General features: G+C 41.4%; 1 protein-coding gene across 6 annotated transcripts in view; it reads right to left on the bottom strand.

Moving 5' to 3' along the window:
- MTMR3 (myotubularin related protein 3) overlaps window positions 1–20191 on the bottom strand; it is a 429098-nt gene that overhangs the window by 321183 nt on the left and 87724 nt on the right. For 5 of the 6 annotated variants that reach the window (XM_053702192.1, XM_053702194.1, XM_053702196.1 and 2 more), the window contains exons 5-9: window positions 9696–9812; window positions 6958–7040; window positions 5425–5591; window positions 5128–5224; window positions 4825–4938 (exon numbers count right to left, since the gene is read on the bottom strand). In XM_053702192.1, coding sequence (XP_053558167.1) covers window positions 4825–4938; window positions 5128–5224; window positions 5425–5591; window positions 6958–7040; window positions 9696–9812 — 578 coding nt within the window. The remainder of the gene's footprint in view (window positions 1–4824; window positions 4939–5127; window positions 5225–5424; window positions 5592–6957; window positions 7041–9695; window positions 9813–20191) is intronic. The other variant, XM_053702198.1, reaches the window with a different exon arrangement.

Raw genomic sequence — 20191 nt, 5'->3', positions numbered from 1 at the left:
ATTACCATAGATGAAACTTCCGAAGAGGGCAAAAACTTTCCTTTACCTCGTCACAGTGTCCCTATATTCAATGATACCACATGAATGGGGTATTCAAGCAGTTGCATATTTTTTGGAAGAGGGAACAACCCACAGTGAGCCATTCATCTCCTTTGTTCTTAATGTCACTAAATTCCTGCTATCCCACAACTATTTTCGGTTTGAGGGGGAATTCTACCTGCAGAGACGTGGGACCGCAATGGGGGCTAAATTTGCCCCCACTTACGCCAACCTGTTCATGGGTTGGTGGGAGCGGTCCCACGTCTATGCGGCTGGAAACCCCTTCAGATCGAAAATCAAACTATACATTTGCTATATAGATGATCTTCTATTTATATGGAAGGGAACTAAAGAACAAGCGCAGGATTTTGTCGACTATTTGGGCCTCAATGAAGTGAATCTAAGATTCACATTCGAGTTTAGCCCAACCTGGGTACACTATTTGGATTTGGAACTAAGGGGCTGGTCCTCTGGGAGGGTCTCCTCACAGGTGTATAGGAAGCCCATCTCAGGAAACAGCCTCTTACACGCCAAAAGTTGCCATCCTAAACACATGCCCTACTCAGTGGCCAAAGGCCAATTTGTGCGTATTAAACGCAACTGTACTTTATCCCAAAGTTATGAAACACATGTGGATGACTTGGAGAGACGTCTGCAACAACGGGGGTACAGTAGAAAAGTTATCAAAAGAGCCAGAAATGAAGTAAATAGCATCCCACGAGGAAGTCTCCTTCAAGATAAACAAATCCCTAAAAAAAGATCTGAAAATACACTTACCTTTGTAACAGACTATTCAGCTCAATATCCACAGATTTGTAGTATAGTCCGAAATCATTTTCGGTTGTTGGTGGCAGATGATGCCCTCACAGAGACGGTGAAGAAAGGCTGTAGGTTTTCCTACAGGAGAAATAAAACAATAGGCAATCTCGTTTCCCCTTCCCAACTAAAAAGAGCTACTCCAGTGACAGGTACAACTTCTTCCTGGCTCAGCCACAGAGGAACATACAGATGCGGATACTCACAATGCAAAGCATGTGAATACGTACAAGTAGGCACCACATTTTCCTCAATGGTCACAGGGGAAATATTTTATATTTCCTCATGTGTGAACTGCAAGTCCACATATTGCGTTTACCTCCTCTGGTGTGAGGAGTGTAATCTACAATATGTGGGTCTGACCACCAGGGATGTCCGCTCAAGGATACGCGAACATTTGTCCACTATCCGGGTGGGCAAGAGCAGTACCACACTAGTGACCCATTTTGTCCAAAAACATGACAAGGATTGTCGTTCACTTAAATGGATGATTATTGAAAAAGTCCAACCCCAGAAGAGAGGGGGAGACCGCTTTAAGGTCCTTTCAAGGCAGGAAATGTATTGGATTTTCAGGCTCCAAACTAAGAGACCTTGGGGCCTGAATTCTGAATATGACTTTATCAACTATTGGTCGTGATAACATTCCAATAGGATATATTTCCCCTGTGAGTGCCCTTGTCAGACCTATTCTCAGCTTTCAGTTGATTGGTCTTAAGATTAATTATCAATGTGGAGTATAGTCTCTAGTCATAGGCTCAGTTACAGATATGAATTTGTACATATATACATAACTTTGGTTCTATTTTCCCATATATATATTTCTCAATCTTTTATGTATTTTTTCACTTTGGTAACAGTTTTATATAGCTAGGAACATCAATGTGAGTATATACACCCCCTTAGTGGTCTGTTTGTAGGCGATCTTAACGGGCTATGTCCTTTTCTCGCTATAGTTTGGGATGGTTTCTAAACCCTAGCATTCCAGACTTAGATAATTTTGGACATTTTGGCCATATCTCTTGTCATAGGCTCAATTTTGGGGTTTTCTCAGTTTTTTATTTTTTCAGTACTTATTGTTACTATTCACTTATTAATTATCATTATTTGTATTTTCATTTCATTATTATTATTTACAGGCACTTTCTGATATATATTAGGGTGCATTAGGATCTATTGGATGGTACATATACATGAAATATATATTTTTTTATTATTTTTTATTATTATTATTTATATATATATTTTTATTTCATTTTGTATACTTAAGTCCATGATGTAGTTTGTAAACCAAATGTATACTGATCTTTTTACTGATGGACACAATCTTATAGCAAGGTACAACTTATATGTATTGTTAATCCTTTGTAAATAAATTTAAACTTATATAAATATGATCAACCCAAGTCCCCCATTTTGGACACTTAAAGGAATTTTGTAAGGTAACTCTGCTATTTAGCAATATGTTAAACAAAATACTATATGATTTGAAACTATGAAAGAGAATATACCTTTAAATTTCAATTAACTGTCCAACCTATCACGATGAAACACTGGGTATTTGAGTCAGTGTGCTTTCAATGGTTTTAGGGACTATGAGTACGGCTCTCCTAGCTGAAACGCGTTAGTCTTTTTTGGGGGGTTACCCATACTCTCTACCGCTTAATTCTCTTTTTAAATGTCATAAATAAAGTTCTAAGTTTTATTTTTACCCATTGGTGCTTGGCTTGTTTCCTGATTTTTTGATAATGCCATTTTACCACTAGCCAGCACCTTCTGCATAAGCCCACCGGATCTACTATCTGTGAGGAGGTAAAGGAAAGTTTTTGCCCTCTTCGGAAGTTTCATCTATGGTAATCTGAAACCTTGCCTACACAACCTTGCCAGCAAATAATGACTTTTTAAACCTTCCGTTTATGCCCCTCTTCTACTGTCAACACAAGTTCCTTTACTTTGGTGATCAATCGCAGCCTTTGGGGTACTGTAGGATAACTCCAGTACGCCCCTAATACTTTGAACACGCCCCTGGCCCGTGCCGGTAGTGACACGCAGGATACGTCACTATACTGGGCATTCATTGGACAGGAGCCGGGTGTGACACGCTGGATACGCCACAGAACTGGTTTGTTTGAAGAACCGAGCGCTACAAGCCACAGGTATTCCCCGTCTGCAGGAGGACGCCGCTCGATCCGCGGTGGTGGACAGACTGAGGTCTGGAAGAGTGTGCGAATAACTGGTGAGATATGTTTAGCTTCTCCTGTTTTATTCTGGGGTGATATAAAGCCGTGGAGTGGTGTTTGAACTTTTGATCAAAGAAATTTTGTTATATTGGGAGTGTGCATTACGGAAAGGTTTATAGAACTGGATACTTTATCTATATTCATTCTCACTATCATCTGGCGGTTGTAGGTATAAAGACTGTGCCATTTAATCTATATTAAAGAAATGTAAATTGGGCATTATTTGGAACATGTCAACAGCTCACTTATGAATCCTAAGGTGTAACTTCTTGATAAAGTCCAGAGGTTCACATTTAAAGTTTGTGTTTCCGGTCTAAACTACAGTGGGGCTTTATATAAAGTCTAGTTGGGACTTTTCTTTGTTTTGTACATTTCTCACCACCTCAATAAAAATTAAAAAAAAAAAGTTTCCATTAATTTCCCTGCAATTGAGGTCAAACTGACTGGCCTATAGTTAGCAGAAAATTCCCTACTACCCTTTTTATGAAGAGGGACTACATTGGCAATTTTCAAGTCTTTTGGAACAACTCCTGTTAGAAGTGACTGATGATAAATAAATCAGCTAATGGAGTATTATTATTTACAGTAACATCCCTTAATAGAATCTCACTATCTTTACCATCTGTTGTAAAGACTGAACAAAAGTAATCATTTTAACAGTTTGCTATTTGTTTATCTTCCTCCACTACTGTATGATTATTCTTGAGTCTAACTATCCCTCTGTTAGTTTTTCTCTTTCCACTGATATATCTAAAGAAGGTTTTGTCACCGTTTTTTACAGATTGTGCTATTTTCTCTTCTGCATCAGCTTTAGGCTTTCTGATGAATTGCTTTGTCATCTTTTGACGGGTTCTCCATTTTTCCTTATCCACTTTCTGAGCCAGTGAGTTTGAATTTTTTTATAGATTGTCTTTTTGTCTTAACTGCATGTGCTACTTCTCTTGAAAACTATATTGGTTTTCTTTTACTTTTACAAACAAGCCTAATACAGTGTTTAGTTGCATCTAGAATAGCATTTTTAAAATATTCCCACTGTTCTTGTACTCCTGTAATCTGTGCCATAACATCCATAAGGTTTGCATGTTACTTCTTGCTCCTGCCTTCAAAGATTGGAACCTTAAAGTTCTGTCTGGATGCTATGAGATTCACTCATTGCATGCCCAGCGGTCACTAAATTTGAAAAACACTAATGGATGAAGAAGACCATTCCATGGAAAGAATAACACCTCAACTGAAGTAGTCCACTTCTCAACATGTACACCAGAATGTAGGTTGCTGAAAGGGCCAGAATATTGGCAAAGCTGTGTGTTCCTATATGCTGAACAGTGTATGCCAACACAATGACACTGGCAGAGGGGATTGCAGTTGGGATTCATTTGTGGTAGAAGTAGCAGTTTGAGTGTACAGTTAAGTTTATTTGCACTAAGGGAAAGTTATGAATAAATTGCAGGGGTGGGCTAGAGGTTAAGATTAAAATGTTGTGGGGTACTGCAGTAAGGGTTAATTTTAGGGGCTATAAAACTTGCACCCAACAAATAAAGTGGTTCCTTTATATTAACCAAACGGTAATGAATATCTTGTTTCAATGTGCTGTTACAATGCATGAAAGAAATTGGTAATTTTGCCAAAGTTCACCTGTTAGATTACATATTGTTTTTACATACCATTTACCACATTTTCTTTTATATATAATAAAAGTACAAATCACTTTTTGTATGTCTCCTAACCTCACCTGTATACAACAGCAGGTATACGTTTCCAGGATCGGAAGCTAGCAACACTCTCCAACTCCTTGTCCGTTATCCAAGCTGGCACAATCAGTTCTTGCGGATAGCTGGAACACAACCTGTGTAGAAAGGCAATGGAGAAAAGAACTGTAAAAAAGAAGAATAGGTAATAGCCATCCTAAAAAATATTGCAATTCTCAGGTCTTGAGCCTTTACGAGATGTAACAATGTTAACTACTGCCAGGATATGATATACTTTCCAACATTCAAAGCTAAGATTAATGGAATACAAGCATCTCTTTATATACCTGAACTTTTCATTGATGTTGGATATTCGCCAAGAGTTGTCCATGTCAAAGCCCATCCGTTCCACCTCATTCTTAAATCGTGAGATAACATGATCACCTACAGATAGGCCAAGCAAACTGTCAAGAAGAATGTGATGCAAATCCAGGGAACAGAACTTTCTGTAACCATTCATAAAGCAAACTGCATACAGACATTACGACAGAATATTAAATCTGAAAACTAGAGATACAAATGTAAAAAATGTGAGGAACTGTGGGCAATAGTCATGAAGAGAGATCTACAAATATGATATCCACCTGGCCGACACAAATCCCCATGCTGCTCCTTCTCACTGGCGTAAACCTCCAAGCACCAGGCATGGTAAGCAAATGAAAAAAGTTCTTCAATCCGGCTGGGTGGGCGGACAGCAGTGTTTATACGCTTCTGCCACTCTTGAACCTGCTCAAAGTTGAAGAACTGGCACCTGTAATCAAATGAATTGCTCATGATGGATAACGGCAGACCAGAACACAACAACCCAGCATCACCAAATACATAGTTGTATTTTGAATAGGGTTGCACCGATACCGATACTAGTATCGGTACCGATACCAAGTATTTGCATGAGTACTTGCACTCGTGCAAATGCACAGATACTTAAACCAATACCTCCAATTCCTACCCATATGCTATCTTGTGGCTTTTTTTTTCAAACTGTATGTTCCCATTTCATATTAAACTGGAGTGGAGACTAAACTAAAAATTGTTTACTACTGTTCTGCCAATACAAATTGCTGTTATTTGTATTATTGTAGGAGAGATCACTGTATCTCATTCAGACAAACCCCTGAAGTACTGGGCAGTTAATAAACAGATTTCCAGCTGTGGCTAAAATGGCCCAAAAATATATTTCTGCCCCATGCAGTAGTGTGGAAAGTGAAAGACTGTTCAACTTAGAGTCGAACCTCCATACAAATGTCAGATTGATGTTATATAACAGCCCTACAACCCAATTGCATCACCCCTTTAAATTTAATATTTTATTGTAATATTTTTTTATTTATAAACATGTTCAGTGAACTTTGTGACAAATAAAACTGTTTTATTATTTCATAATATCTTTTGAATTACAGTCCTCTACAATTATAAAGAAGGAATCTTAAATAATTATTATTATTACTGTATTGTGCTTGGTAAAATGTCACATGACATTAAAAAAAAAAAAGTATCGGTAATTGGTATCGGCGAGTATTTGAAAACAAGTATCAGTACTTGTACTCGGTCATAAAAAAAATGGTATTGGTGCAACCCTAATTTTGAATCCAATACAAGTGGTTTCCAGATCATCATTTGAAACTACTATATGATATTTTTACAACAACCAACTAGGTAAACAAATATATATCTAATATTTCAAAGTGAATAGATTCCCACATCTCAATGACTTAGATAGACTGTTATATTGAATAAAAAACAAAGTTATACAGTTAACACACAGAGCACTACTACAAAAATACAAATAATAAAAAATGTAAACAGTCACCGCCTTTAGTATGGAATGTCCTCCTTTGCAATGTTCAATCTCAATTATGAAAACTCCACTTGCAAGATGATTCCCCCTCAAAAAAAAAAAAAAAAAAAGATTCTCTAGCCAGTTGATGCTTGTTTACATGTGAGTAACATTCCTTTGAGCTACATTTGAGTGTACAATGCAATTTTCTCTTCCTGGGGGGGGGGAATCCTCTTGCAAACTGAGTTTACTTCATTGCAAAGAAGGTTTAAACATTCCATGCACGGGACTGAGCCATTATCTGGCATTGGCTTTAGATGTTCCATATCCCTTCAACTACCTGATAACTTTGCAATCTTTGCAGGTAATATAGAGCTGGAAAAGATCCCGACACTCCACAGATTCAATCAGCTGAAGAGGAACCTACAACAAAGATCAAAACAGGTAACACTTGTATGGACGTCTTATAACCTGTACAACAATACAAAACACTGAATTAGAACATCTAATAGATACGATCAACCTAAATTTACCACTTTTTTCACCCAATACTACAAAAAAATCAATTACACCCATTGCTAACAGGTGTATAAAAACATGCAAAGTCATGAAATATTCATAGATGCACATCAGCTGTACAATAGGTCATAATAAAGAGCTCATTAACTTTAAAAGAATTTTAAACACTAAATACATTATATAAGCATTGTATTGTGGTTATTCCCCACCTCCCTCTAGTCATGCGTGCAGCCCTGTTGAAATCTAGTTTTCACCATATTCCAGGGATGGCATGTTTACACATGTGCAGCAACTCTCCTTCAGATACTTGCAGTGTAACCTAGGTTCCATAATAGCACCACCCATGAATAGAGGGAGGTGCATGATATGTATTTAGTGTCTCTTTAAAGGTGGCGCTCTCATATGATGCCACCTTTGCCATAAGCCCGAATTGCAATTTCCACTAGTCCCGGACAAGTAGGAAATTGCAGCAGACAAGTTAAAAATGGAGAAAAAAAAAATGCAAGAGTCAAGGAGGAACCATAGCCAAGCCACAAAGCCGTAGACCACCCAAACTCACAGAGTGGAGCTGTTGTGTGATGAAGCAAGTAGGGTGTAAATACCATCTGTTGCATAACTCACTATAAAGTTCCAAACTGCCCTCTGGAAGCACAAGAACTGTGAAATAAAAACTAGTGCCACTATACTAGTAACATCGAAATAACTGACTTCAATCTATCAACTCCAGATACAAAATTAACACTTTCACTGCTAAGTCTTTTTATACCCAGTGCTTAGCCAATTTTGACCTATTTTTGCCAATTATATTTAAACCCTATAGTAGCCAAATTTCAGGAAATGACCCACACAAATTATATATTTTTTTCAGCAGATTCACAATATGCCATTATTAGATGTATAATTCATGGCATGTGAGAAAGCTGCTGCAAAAAAACAAAACAAAAAACGAATTGTTGCGTAGATTTTAGTAAATAATATTAAATATGGCCCAGTGACCACTGCTGTTACTGTAAGCACCTTACTAAATTGTCATCAAGGGTAGCCATATGTGAAAGAGGGGCCCATACAGGCTTTTGGGGGTTAAAATATAGATTAGAAAGGCCCCATTGTGCACTACAGAAATAAAAGCAGCAGCCAGACTATTGACCAATCAAACTCGCACCTGCCACATAACACCTGTTCTCCACTCCCTGCATTGGCTTCCAATTAAATGGCGAACATATTTTAAAATTGGCCTGCTGACCTTCAAAGCCTTAAACAACCAAGGTCCACAGTACCTGAAAGAGCTCCTGACACCCTACATCCCGTCCCGTTCACTTAGGTCTGCCAACACATCCCTCCTCTCAGTGCCAAGAATAAGGACAAACTCAGGCTCCAAAGCATTCGGCCACGCTGCCCCTACTTTCTGGAACTCTTTACCGTGCGCAATCAGAGAGGCATCGTCCTTACAGACTTTTTAAAAAAAGCTTAAGACCCACCTCTTCCATCAGGCATTCAGTCCGCTTATCTGACCTTCAGAAACTCCTAACTTTTATGTCTTATGTTGGTATATTTGTAAAGTGCTTTGAGTCTCACAGGAAAAGCGCTATATAAAATCGCAAATTATTATTATTATAATTATTATTATTTGTTCTTGCAAGGTGTTCACTGTTACCACAGTGATCACCTGACTATACAAACAAAATTAGTATATTTTTTAAGAGAGAGACTTGTCTACTAGAAAATAAAAACTTTATTGGGGGTCTCTTCACATACCGGATTTTGTTTTACTGCACATTAGAGATGTGCATTCAGCAGTTTAGTTCACTGCCGAATGTGGAAGTAGGAAGCTATTTTCGATATTTAGCTCTTTTCGGGGCCAAATATCCTCTTGTGCATGTGAAACCAGATCTTAGTGCGTTTCACTTGCACAAGAGGATATTTGGTTTTGAAAAGAGCTGAATAACGAAAATAGCCGCCTACATTCCACATTTGACAGTAAAATAAACTGAATGCAAACATAATATCCCACCCCCAAGTAAATCCCCACTGGTTTTATTTTAAAAATAAAAATTTAAACATCTGCTTTGTAGGGGTCTAGAAGGTTTGTAGCTGCTATGGGAGCTGAGATTGAGGGGTTTGAAGAACCTCCCCCATCCAGCTCCCTAGCAGCTACAATAAGCTTCCTGGTTCAGCCACCTTGTGATGTCACCACGTACGTAAGTGGCGATGTCACCAGCACTCCCATGAAGCCTGGAAATGCCCATTAGGCCAGCAACGATGCTCGGCCTGTACTGAAGGGGACTGCAGAAAACAGTTTTGCAAGCTTAGGTGCATGATGCAGGGGGATTGCCAATCAAAGCGCATGACGAGCTGTTGAAGTGGTTAAACGTTCTACACATCTTGTTTTTGACCAAATGAAATTTTGATTTTGAAATGGAATTGGCGCATTGATTTAAAAAAAATTTGGGTTTCCCTTTAAATAGTTTAGTCCCAAATTACTAACCTATGGTTTCTAAGGTTTTTGAATAGTTGAAGGCGTAGAATAAGTTAAAGGCCAAATTAATAAAACACACTTACACTGACAACAGACTCTTTGCATTTAATGTGGAAACGATAGTTGGAGAGAGCTATAACTGCCTCTTCTGCTCGACCCACATACTCTGTACTCTCTCCATGTAGCTCTGGGAATGGGACCTGTATATATGGTAGAGAATGTTTGACAATCAAAGGTCATCAATTAATATCACTCTGTAGCTTAAGTGCTACATATGTTTGTTTCAGAGAAAGAAAAAATAATGATGCTTACCTGTCATGTGTGGGAAAATTCCACTCCTGACCACTAGGAGAAGGGTTGCCACCTGTCTGGGAATGACCTGGACAGTTAGGGTTTCCATTTGTGTGTCTGGATTTGAAGATGAGTCAGTTTGGGGGGGAAAGAGCCAAAGCCAAAAAGGTGACATGCTTTTGCAACAATTATTTCTCTCTTGCGTGTGAGAAATATTTTAATTGTGAGTGAGTGAGTGAGTGTGAGAGAGAGAGAGAGAGAGAGAGAGAGAGAGAGAGTGAGAGAGAGAGTGAGAGAGAGAGAGTGATAGTGTGTGTGTGTATGTGTGTGAGATAGTTTGTGAGTGAATTTCTATGTGCAAGTTTGTTTTTATGAGCTATTATACAGTGTGTACTCTGCATGGTGCAAGAGTGTTCGGGTTTAGCCTGAACTAAGGGCGGCAACCCTAGCTAGGACACCCCAACACACAAGAGCTTTAAGCCAGATGCTAAAATAATAGCCCTTAGATTTCTGACCTTTCTGAGGCCCAAAAAAATGAACAGAAAGAGAAGAAGAAAGTCTAAAAAAGTTTGTATGTTGCAAGAGCTTTTTTATGAAGGAAGTCACAATCGGTAGAGAAGAAGCTCCATAGAATTCTTAGGAGCTGGACAAAAAGGAACCACAATTTCCAGATTGATAGTATCTGTAGATACCACTTTAGGAACAAAAGAATACCTGGTGTAAAGATCATCCTTATCCTGATGAAAATCAGAAAATAAGGATTGCATGAGAAGATGCATCAGCTCAAAAGGAGAAGTTTGAAGAACCCTCAAAACCAAATTAAGATTCCAAGGAGATTAAACTGAACGATTAACTGGTTTAATGCTGATCAGAACCTGAACAAAGGACTGAAAGTCAAGAATTTAGCAAAACAGAAAGAGCTAAAATCTGACCCTTCAGAGAACTGGTTGATAAACTTATCTAAACCTTCCTGCAGGAACCCAAGAACTCTAGAAATACTAAAAGAATTCCAATGATAGCTTTTGCGAGAACACCACGCAAAAAAAATTATTTCCAAACCTTATTATCAATATGTCTGGTAACAGGTTTCCTAGCCTGTATCAAGGTATCAATAACCTTGTCAGAAAAACCTCTCAGACAAAATTAAGCATTCAATTGCAATGCCATCAAATTCAGAGTTTTGAGATCTTAATAAAGGAAAGGGCCTTGAGAGAGAAGATCATTTCTTAAATGAAGCCTCCAAGCGGGCACGAAGACATCTGCAACAGATCCGCAAATCATATACTGCAAGGCCAATCCAGAGCAATCGAAATTTCTGAGGCTTGTTCCTGCTTAATTCTGGCTATCACTTTGGATAGCAACACAAATGGAGGAAAAATGAAAACCCGGTTGAATAACCAAGGGACCACTAACGCATTTATATCAGGGTCCCAAGAACTGGCACAATACAAAGGCAATTTGTGATTCAAATTCTGAGATCTAGCTCTGGCAGACCCCCACATCTCACAATTTGGTTGAAAACTTCCTCCTGATTCACCAGGGAGAAGAGACTGGTAAATGAGAAAGTCTGCTTCCTGATTGTTCATACCTGGAATGTGAAAGGCAGAAATCCTGCAAAGATGGCTAAATGACGATGTAGGTCACTTTCCTCAATACTGAAGAACTTTGAGTATCTCCCTGATAATTGATGTATGCCACAGCCATGATGTTGTCTGGCAGGAATCTCAGAAAAGATTTGTGTCTGAGCTCATGCCAACTCTGGAGAGCCCTGAATATATATTGTTAACCTTGCCTCCTGGGGAAACTAAACTCCCTGCTTTCTCCGAGACCCCCAGACTACACCCCAACCTAACAGGCTGGCATCTGTGTAGATTACTACCAACACTAGTCAGTCTGCCAACAAGTGTGGAACTGTCTTGTTTGGTGATCTAACAGAATCCTCTGAGACATATCTTTGTGGTGGCGACTCCATTGATGCAGAACCTGCAATTGAAAGGCCCAAAGATGAAATCTTGACAAATGAAAATGCATCTGAAGCCTCCAGCAGCTTCCATGTACTAAGCAACAGAAGGGAGAGGATTTAGCTGCAGATGGGCACAAGCCCAATACAGCTCCAGTCTGCACTGATCTGTCAGAGACAAAAGCATAGTTGCAGAATAAATTATGAACTCCAGAAAAGGCACACTGGTCTGAAAAGTTAATCAACTTTTTGAAAGATTTATTTTCCAACCGTGACTGAAGCAATTGAAGAAGTATCTGAATGGAAGACACAGCCAGATGATAAGAAAGAGTATGAACCAAAATGTCATCCAAGTAAGGAACAACAGAAATTCCCTGAGCTCAAACTACAAACAGAGCTCCCAGTACTTTGTTAACACTCTAGGAGCTGAAGCCAGTCCAAAATGGAGTGCCACAAACTGATAGTGCTTGTCTACAAAGGCAAATCTCAGAAACTTGACATGATCCCTGTGGATAGGGATATGCTAATAAGCCTCTTAAGTTATGGTAGACATAAACTGACCCTCCTGCACTAAAGGAAGTACGAAATGTCTCCATCTCGAAAGTAGGAACTTTTTAGGAATGTGTTCAATATTTTGAGATCCAAAACAGGCAGGAAAAAAAGATACACTCATTCTTTGGTACTATAAAAAGTTTTAAATAAAAACCCCGATTTAATTCTGGAGTTGGAACTGGAGTAATAAGTCCAAATAATTCAAGATCTCTCACACAAGCCGAATAAGTCTTGGGCCTTTAAGCAGTCCTGGCATAAAGAATATTTCCTGAAGAGCTGCCTTAAAAAATGAATCCTCCTTCACAAATTGCTTACTGTAGCAGGACAATCCTGAACCTCTAAAGCAATTACAACGTCCCGAAATAAGGCATGAATATGCTCAAGCCACTCCTAAGGGAACGTCTGCGCTTAAGAGCTGAGGCAAGCAAGCTAATGCTATGGAGAAAGTTCAGATTAACTCTCTTGGGAGCAACTCAGATAGGGTAAAAACCTTTGCACACTGTGAATCGCAGTAAAACACTTAAGGATTAGCAATAGACTCAGCACATGATACACAAAACTGAACGGGGACACACACCTGATAATCCTTACAAAGCAAACAAACTTTAAGGGGTTAAATTAAATTAACAGTATCTCCCTTCTAAATAATAAGATGACAGACCAGAGGCCTGAGCTGCACCAGTTTGCTCCATAGTACCAGTAAGGAAATAGCTTAAGTATCAGTAAAAAAAAACTAAGAAAAACATAAATTATGCTTACCTGATAATTTAATCTCCATCTGTGGGAGCTAAGTCCACTGCTTCATTCATTACTTGTGGGAAATAAGAACCTGGCCACCAGGAGGAAGCAAAGACACCCCAGCCAAAGGCTTAAATACCTCCCCCACTCCCCTCATCCCCCAGTCATTCTGCCAAGGGAACAAGGAACAGTAGGAAAAATGTCAGGGTATAAATGGTGCCAGAAGAATTAAATTTAGGTCCGCCCACCAGAGAACGGGCAGGAGCAGTGGACTCTCCTCCCACAGATGGAAGTGAAATTATCAGGTAAGCATAATTTATGTTTTCCATCTTAATGGGAGGAGAGTCCACTGCTTCATTCGTTACTTATGGGAACAAATATCCAAGCTCTATAAGACACTGAATGAAAAAAACGAGAGTGCAAAAGGAGGCGGACCCTAAACTGAGGGCACCACAGCCTGCAGAACCTTTCTCCCAAAAGCTGCTTCCGCCGAAGAAAAAACATAACATTTTTAAATTTTGCAAAAGTATGTAAAGAAGACCAAGTGGCCACCTTACAAATCTGCTCCATAGAGGCCTCATTCTTAAAGGCCCAAGAAGAGGCCACAGCTCTAGTTGAGTGAGCAGTAATCCTCTGAGGAGGCTTATGTCCCGCTGTCTCATAGGCCAGATGGATCATGCTCCTCAACCAAAAAGACAGTGAAGTAGAAGAGGCCCTCAGTTTAGGAACCGCCTCCTTTTGAACTCCTTTGTGGCCAAAAGATAAAACTTCAGAGCCCGAACTACATCCAAATTATGAAGCAACCTTTCCTTCGACGACGAAGAAGGGTTATGACACAAGGAAGGAACTACTATTACCTGATTGATGTTACAATTAGACACCACCTTGGGAAGAAACCCCAATCCAGTGCGAAGAACAGTCTTATCAGCGTGAAAAACCAGGTAAGGAGGTTCACATTGCAAGGCCGCTAACTCAGAGACTCTGCGAGCGGATGCAATAGCCAATAGGGATAGAACCTTCCAGGGAAGAATTTTAATGTCAAGAGAATGCATAGGCTCAAACGGAGCCCTCTGCAAAATCTTAAGAACCAAGTTTAAGCTCCAAGGAGGAGCAGAATTTCTAAATACAGGCCTGATCCTAGACAGAGCCTGAACAAAGGACTGAATGTCAGGAATCTCCTCTAGCTTCTTGTGAAATAGTACAGATAAAGCCGAAATCTGTCCCTTTAAGGAACTGGCGGCAAGACCCTTATCCAGACCATGCTGGAGAAAGGCCAGAATCCTGGATACCCTAACCTTTTGCCAGGGATATCCATGTTCCTCAGACCAGGACAAGAAGGTCCTCCACACCTTATGATAGATGCGACGAGTGACTGGTTTCCTGGCCTGAGAGTATCAATCACTCTCTCCGAAAAATCCTCTCTTGGCTAAGACTAGGCGTTCAATCGCCACACAGTCAGCCTCAGAGAATCAAGATTTTGGTGTAGAAAGGGACCCTGAACCAGCAGATCCCTGCGACTGGATAACTTCCATGGAGGAGACTATGACATCCCCACCAGATCCGCAAACCACGTCCTCCGCGGCCACGACGGAGCAATCAGAATAGTCCAAGCTTGCTCCTGCTTCATGCAGGCCACTACTCGAGGAAGAAGAGGCAACGGTGGAAAAATGTAAAGTAGGTTGAACTCCCAGGGCACCACTAAGGCATCTATCAGCTCTGCCTGGGGATCCCTGGACTGCGACCCGTATCTGGGTAGCTTGAAGTTGAGTCTGGACGCCATGAGGTCTATCTTCGGCATCCCCCTTCTGTTGCAGATCTCCACGAACACCCCGGGATGGAGAGACCATTCCCCTGGATGAAAGGATTGTCTGCTGAGAAAATCTGCTTCCCAGTAGTCCACACCCGGAATGTGGATCGCTGAGAGCGAACAATTGTGGATCTCTGCACATTCCAGTATACGAGATACCTCCCTCATAGTTAGGGAGCTCCTCGTTCCCCCTGATGGTTTATGTAAGCCACAGAGATGATGTTGTCGGACTGGAAGCCTTCAGAGCGTTAAATATCGCTCATAGTTCCAGAATATTTATCGGTAGGCTCGATTCCTCTTCAGTCCACCTGCGCTGTGCCTTTCTGGCACCACAAACAGATCCCCATCCTGATAGACTTGCGTCCGTGGTCACAATTTCCCAGGATGGTCTCAAGAAGGATGTCCCCTGGGACAGCTGTCATAGATGGATCCACCAAAAGAGGGACTTCCTTGTTCTGTTGTCCAGAGATATCTGTTGGGATAGATCTGAGTGATCGCCGTTCCATTGTCTCAACATGCACAACTGAAGAGGTCTGAGATGGAACCTAGCGTATGGAATGACATCTATGCTGGATACCATGAGCCCAATCACCTCCATACACCTGGCCACAGATGTCCTTGAGGAGGTCTGAAGGGCAAGACAGTTGGACGCAATCTTGCAACGTCTCTGATCTGTCAAGAATATCTTCATGGCTGAAGAATCTATTATCGTACCAAGGAATTCCACCCTGTTGCTTGGGAGCAGGGAACTCTTTCCTTCATTTATCTTCCATCCGTGGGATCGAAGGAGAAGGAGAAGAGCCCTCGAATGATCCTTCGTAAGACTGCAGGATGGAGCCTGGACCAGGATATTGTCCAGATAAGGAGCCACTGCAATACCTCTGGCTCTCGCTACAGTGAGTAGTGCTCCAAGAACCTTCGTAAAGACTCTTGGGGCAATCGCCAGACCAAATGGTAGGACCACAAACTGGAAGTGCTGGTCCAAAATGCAAATCTTAGGAACCTGAAGTGATCCTTGTGGATTGGTACGTGAAGGTAATCATCCTTCAAATCTATTGTCATGAATTGCCCCTCTTGAACCAAGGGCAAAATCGACCTGATCGTCTCCATTTTGAACAATGGAACTGACAGAAACTTGTTTAGGCACTTTAGGTCCAGAATTGGGCGAAATGTGCCCTCCTTCTTTGGGACAACGAAAAGGTTTCAATAATACCCCAGTTCTTTCTGCTAGAGGCACTGGGACAATTACTCAGAGAGAGGAGAGATCCCTCACGCACCCTGGAAAGGTGTCTCTCTTCTCTGTACTTAATGATATGTTTGACAGGAGGAACCTGCCTCTTGGCGGATGGGTCTTGAACCCTATCCTGTAACCCTGGGCTACGACCTCCAGATCCCAAGGGTCCTGAAATCTCTCATCCAGGCCTCCAGAAAAAGAGATCTGCCCCCTACGCAATCCAGAGACTGATCGGGGGCCGCCCCTTCATGCCGATTTTATCTCGACGGGCTTCTTACTCTGCTTGGATTTGCTCCAAGAGTTAGCTGGCTTTTAAGATCCCTTGGATTGCACTAACTTTGCGGCAGGCTGCGGGAACAGATTTGTCTGCACGAAAGGGACGAAAAGTAGACCCTTTAGGCTTATTCTTATCCTGCGGAAAGTGCCCTTGCCACCCGTGACCGTGGATATAAAAGAATCCAGGCCCGGTCTGAAAAGAACCTTCCCCTTGATTGGGAAAGTAATCTTGACTTGGAAGTCATGTCAGCAGACCACAACTAACCACAGAGCCCTGCGGGCTAAAACAGAAAAACCTGATGTCTTAGCATTCAGGCGAATAATCTGCATATTTGCATCACAGATGAACAAATCAGCTACCCTTAAGGCCTTAATTTGTTACTGTATCTCCTCGAGGGGAGTCTCCATAGCCGAGAGCGTCACACCAAAAGGTAGTAGCACCAGCCACCGCAGTGACCACCGCTGCCGGTTGAAAAATGAACCCCGTAAGTTGGAACATCTTCCTCAACATTGACTCCAACTTTTTATCCATGGGCTCCTTGAACGAAGAACTATCCTCGAGCGGAAGTTCTCTTAGCGAGTGTGGAGATAGCACCATCCACCTTAGCAATGGCCCCCCACAGCTCAAGCTGCGAGTCCGGAATAGGGAACAGCTTTTTAAAAGAGGTAGAAGGAGAAAAGGACGAACCAAGCTTCTCCCACTCATTCTTAATAATATTAGCCAATTTAATGGGGACCGGGAAAGTCTGAGGCACCACCCTGTCCTCATAAACCCTATCTAGCTTAGGGAACAAAGGTTCCTTCAGAAGTTTCGGTTCAGGAACCTCCAGCGTAGCAAGCAACTCTTTCAGCAGAAAGCGCAAATGCTCCATCTTAAATTTAAAATCTGGCTCCCCCGCAGACGGAGGTCTAGAAGTCGCCGATTCAGACCCAGAAAGAACATACTCCGAAGAGTCTGAGTCGTCATCAGCTGATAATCTGTCAGAGACATCAAGCGGAGTAGATGGCCCCTGGGACGGATAGCTATGTTTCACCTTTCGCTTGCGCTTAGCAGGGAGTGGTAAGGCATTGAAGGTGGCAGAAACCGCCGTTTGTAACTGATCAGCGAAATCTGGCGGACAAAGGGACCCTCCCGCGGGAGGATAAGTAGTGCCCTGGGGTGCTGCATGTGCAATCAGAGATGAGTGTAGGGAACGCACCTCTCAGGACAGAGATCCCACAGAGGTGGACGGCTCAGTAGTACTAAATATCTTATTGTTTTTAGATATTGCAATTTTATCGAAGCATGTGGAACAGAGTTTAGCAGGCGGATCAACCGGAACCTCCTCACAATAGACACAGTTAATAGGTTTAGCTAAAGAGGGAGTACCCTCTGACATATCAGAATCCTCCATAGCTTACGCTTTTATTGCGGACTAGATAGAATTTAAATGGCACCTTTATATGCCAATGGCCGGGGCACTCACCACCTCCTATGACCCGGACCACAGAGAAACAGCTTTGTCTCTTCCAACCGCCGGTCAAGAAAGAGGAAGTTAGAGAGGCCACACCCGGTCACATGGAGTGTCATGCAGGACCACCCCTGCACTAAAGAGAAAAACATGCCAAAAAGGTCCGCATCAATTTCTCGCTAAGAAACTGACTGTTCACATACTGCCAGAGCCTCATCTCACACATAACGCAGCATAAAAACACAATAAACAATATTATGTATAAGAAAAACCCTGTTCAATAACCCCCTTTCCGAGGGTATGACCCTTGATTCTATACAGATAAAGGCGACACAGTGTGACCCTGTGTTCTTGCGTTATCATATATGTATAAATGAAACGATCTTACCAGAATCTACGCCGTGGAACAGGAACATGGCCTTTCAAGTGTGACAGGGTAGTAGCATCGCTTCTGACATGGACTTGAGATCAGAAAAGCAGGCAGCGAAACTCGTCAACGCTGACTGCTTATGGAGCTGTTAATGCGAGTCGGGATGGGTTTGCAGAAAGACTCTCCCTGCATCTCCGGACTCTAACTTTCATCCAAGCTGAGTACTACCCTCCATAAGAGGCTACTCCGAATCTTCCGACACTTCTCTACCAACCTCCTGTGACAAAAGGCAAAGAATGACTAGGGGATGAGGGAAGTGGGGAAGGTATTTAAGCCTTTGGCTGGGGTGTCTTTGCCTCCTCCTGGTAGCCAGGTTCTAAATTCCCACAAGTAATGAATGAAGCAGTGGACTCTCCTCCCATTAAGATGGAAATAAGCAGTAAAAAGCACAAACGGTTAACCCACATAGAGAAGAAAAAACAGAATGTGAAACTGATTAACCTTTAAAAGGCAAACAGTAATAATCAACGTAAGGTACTGTTTAAATAAGCCCTAAATAAACCTAAAACAGTAAAAAGGCTTACATAGCAAATAGCACATAAAAAGTTAAATAAAATTTGTACCCCAAATTTGAAGTTGAGCTCGGATGATCAGAGTGCCTTACCACCTCCATCAGTACTGAGAAACTTCCTACACGCTGATAATGTTACAGCAAAACAGGAAGAGGAAAAAAATATAATTTATGCTTACCTGATAAATTCCTTTCTCCTGTAGTGTAGTCAGTCCACGGGTCATCCATTACTTATGGGATTATATCTCCTCCCCAACAGGAAGTGCAAGAGGATCACCCAAGCAGAGCTGCTATATAGCTCCTCCCCTCTACGTCATACCCAGTCATTCGACCGAAAACCAAACGAGAAAGGAGAAAACTATAGGGTGCAGTGGTGACTGGAGTTTAATTTAAAATTTAGACCTGCTGTAAAAAACAGGGCGGGCCGTGGACTGACTACACTACAGGAGAAATGAATTTATCAGGTAAGCATAAATTATATTTTCTCCTGTTAAGTGTAGTCAGTCCACGGGTCATCCATTACTTATGGGATACCAATACCAAAGCTAAAAGTACACGGATGACGGGAGGGACAGGCAGGATCTTTACACGGTAGAACCTTTCTCCCAAAAACAGCCTCCGAAGAAGCAAAAGTGTCAAATTTGTAAAATTTTGAAAAAGTGTGAAGTGAAGACCAAGTTGCAGCCTTGCAAATCTGTTCAACAGAGGCCTCATTCTTAAAGGCCCAAGTGGAAGCCATAGCTCTAGTAGAATGAGCCGTAATCCTTTCAGGAGGCTGCTGTCCAGCAGTCTCATAGGCTAAACGTATTATGCTACGAAGCCAGAAAGAGAGAGAGGTAGCCGAAGCTTTTTGACCTCTCCTCTGTCCAGAATAAACGACAAACAGGGAAGAAGTTTGACGAAAATCTTTAGTTGCCTGCAAATAAAATTTCAGAGCACGGACGACGTCCAGATTGTGCAGAAGTCGTTCCTTCTTTGAAGAAGGGTTAGGGCACAATGATGGAACAACAATCTCTTGATTGATATTCTTGTTAGTGACTACCTTAGGTAAGAACCCAGGTTTAGTACGCAGAACTACCTTGTCTGAATGAAAAATCAGATAAGGAGAATCACAATGTAAGGCCGATAACTCAGAGACTCTTCGAGCCGAGGAAATAGCCATTAAAAACTGAACTTTCAAAGATAACAGCTTGATATCAATGGAATGAAGGGGTTCAAACGGAACACCTTGCAGAACGTTAAGAACTAAGTTTAAGCTCCACGGCGGAGCAATAGTCTTAAGCACAGGCTTAATCCTAGCCAAAGCCTGAACGTCTGGAACTTCTGATA

The sequence above is a fragment of the Bombina bombina genome, chromosome 2 (assembly GCF_027579735.1).
Source record: "Bombina bombina isolate aBomBom1 chromosome 2, aBomBom1.pri, whole genome shotgun sequence".
Classification (NCBI taxonomy): Eukaryota; Metazoa; Chordata; class Amphibia; order Anura; family Bombinatoridae; genus Bombina; species Bombina bombina.
This window is presented reverse-complemented; position numbering and strand designations above follow the sequence as displayed.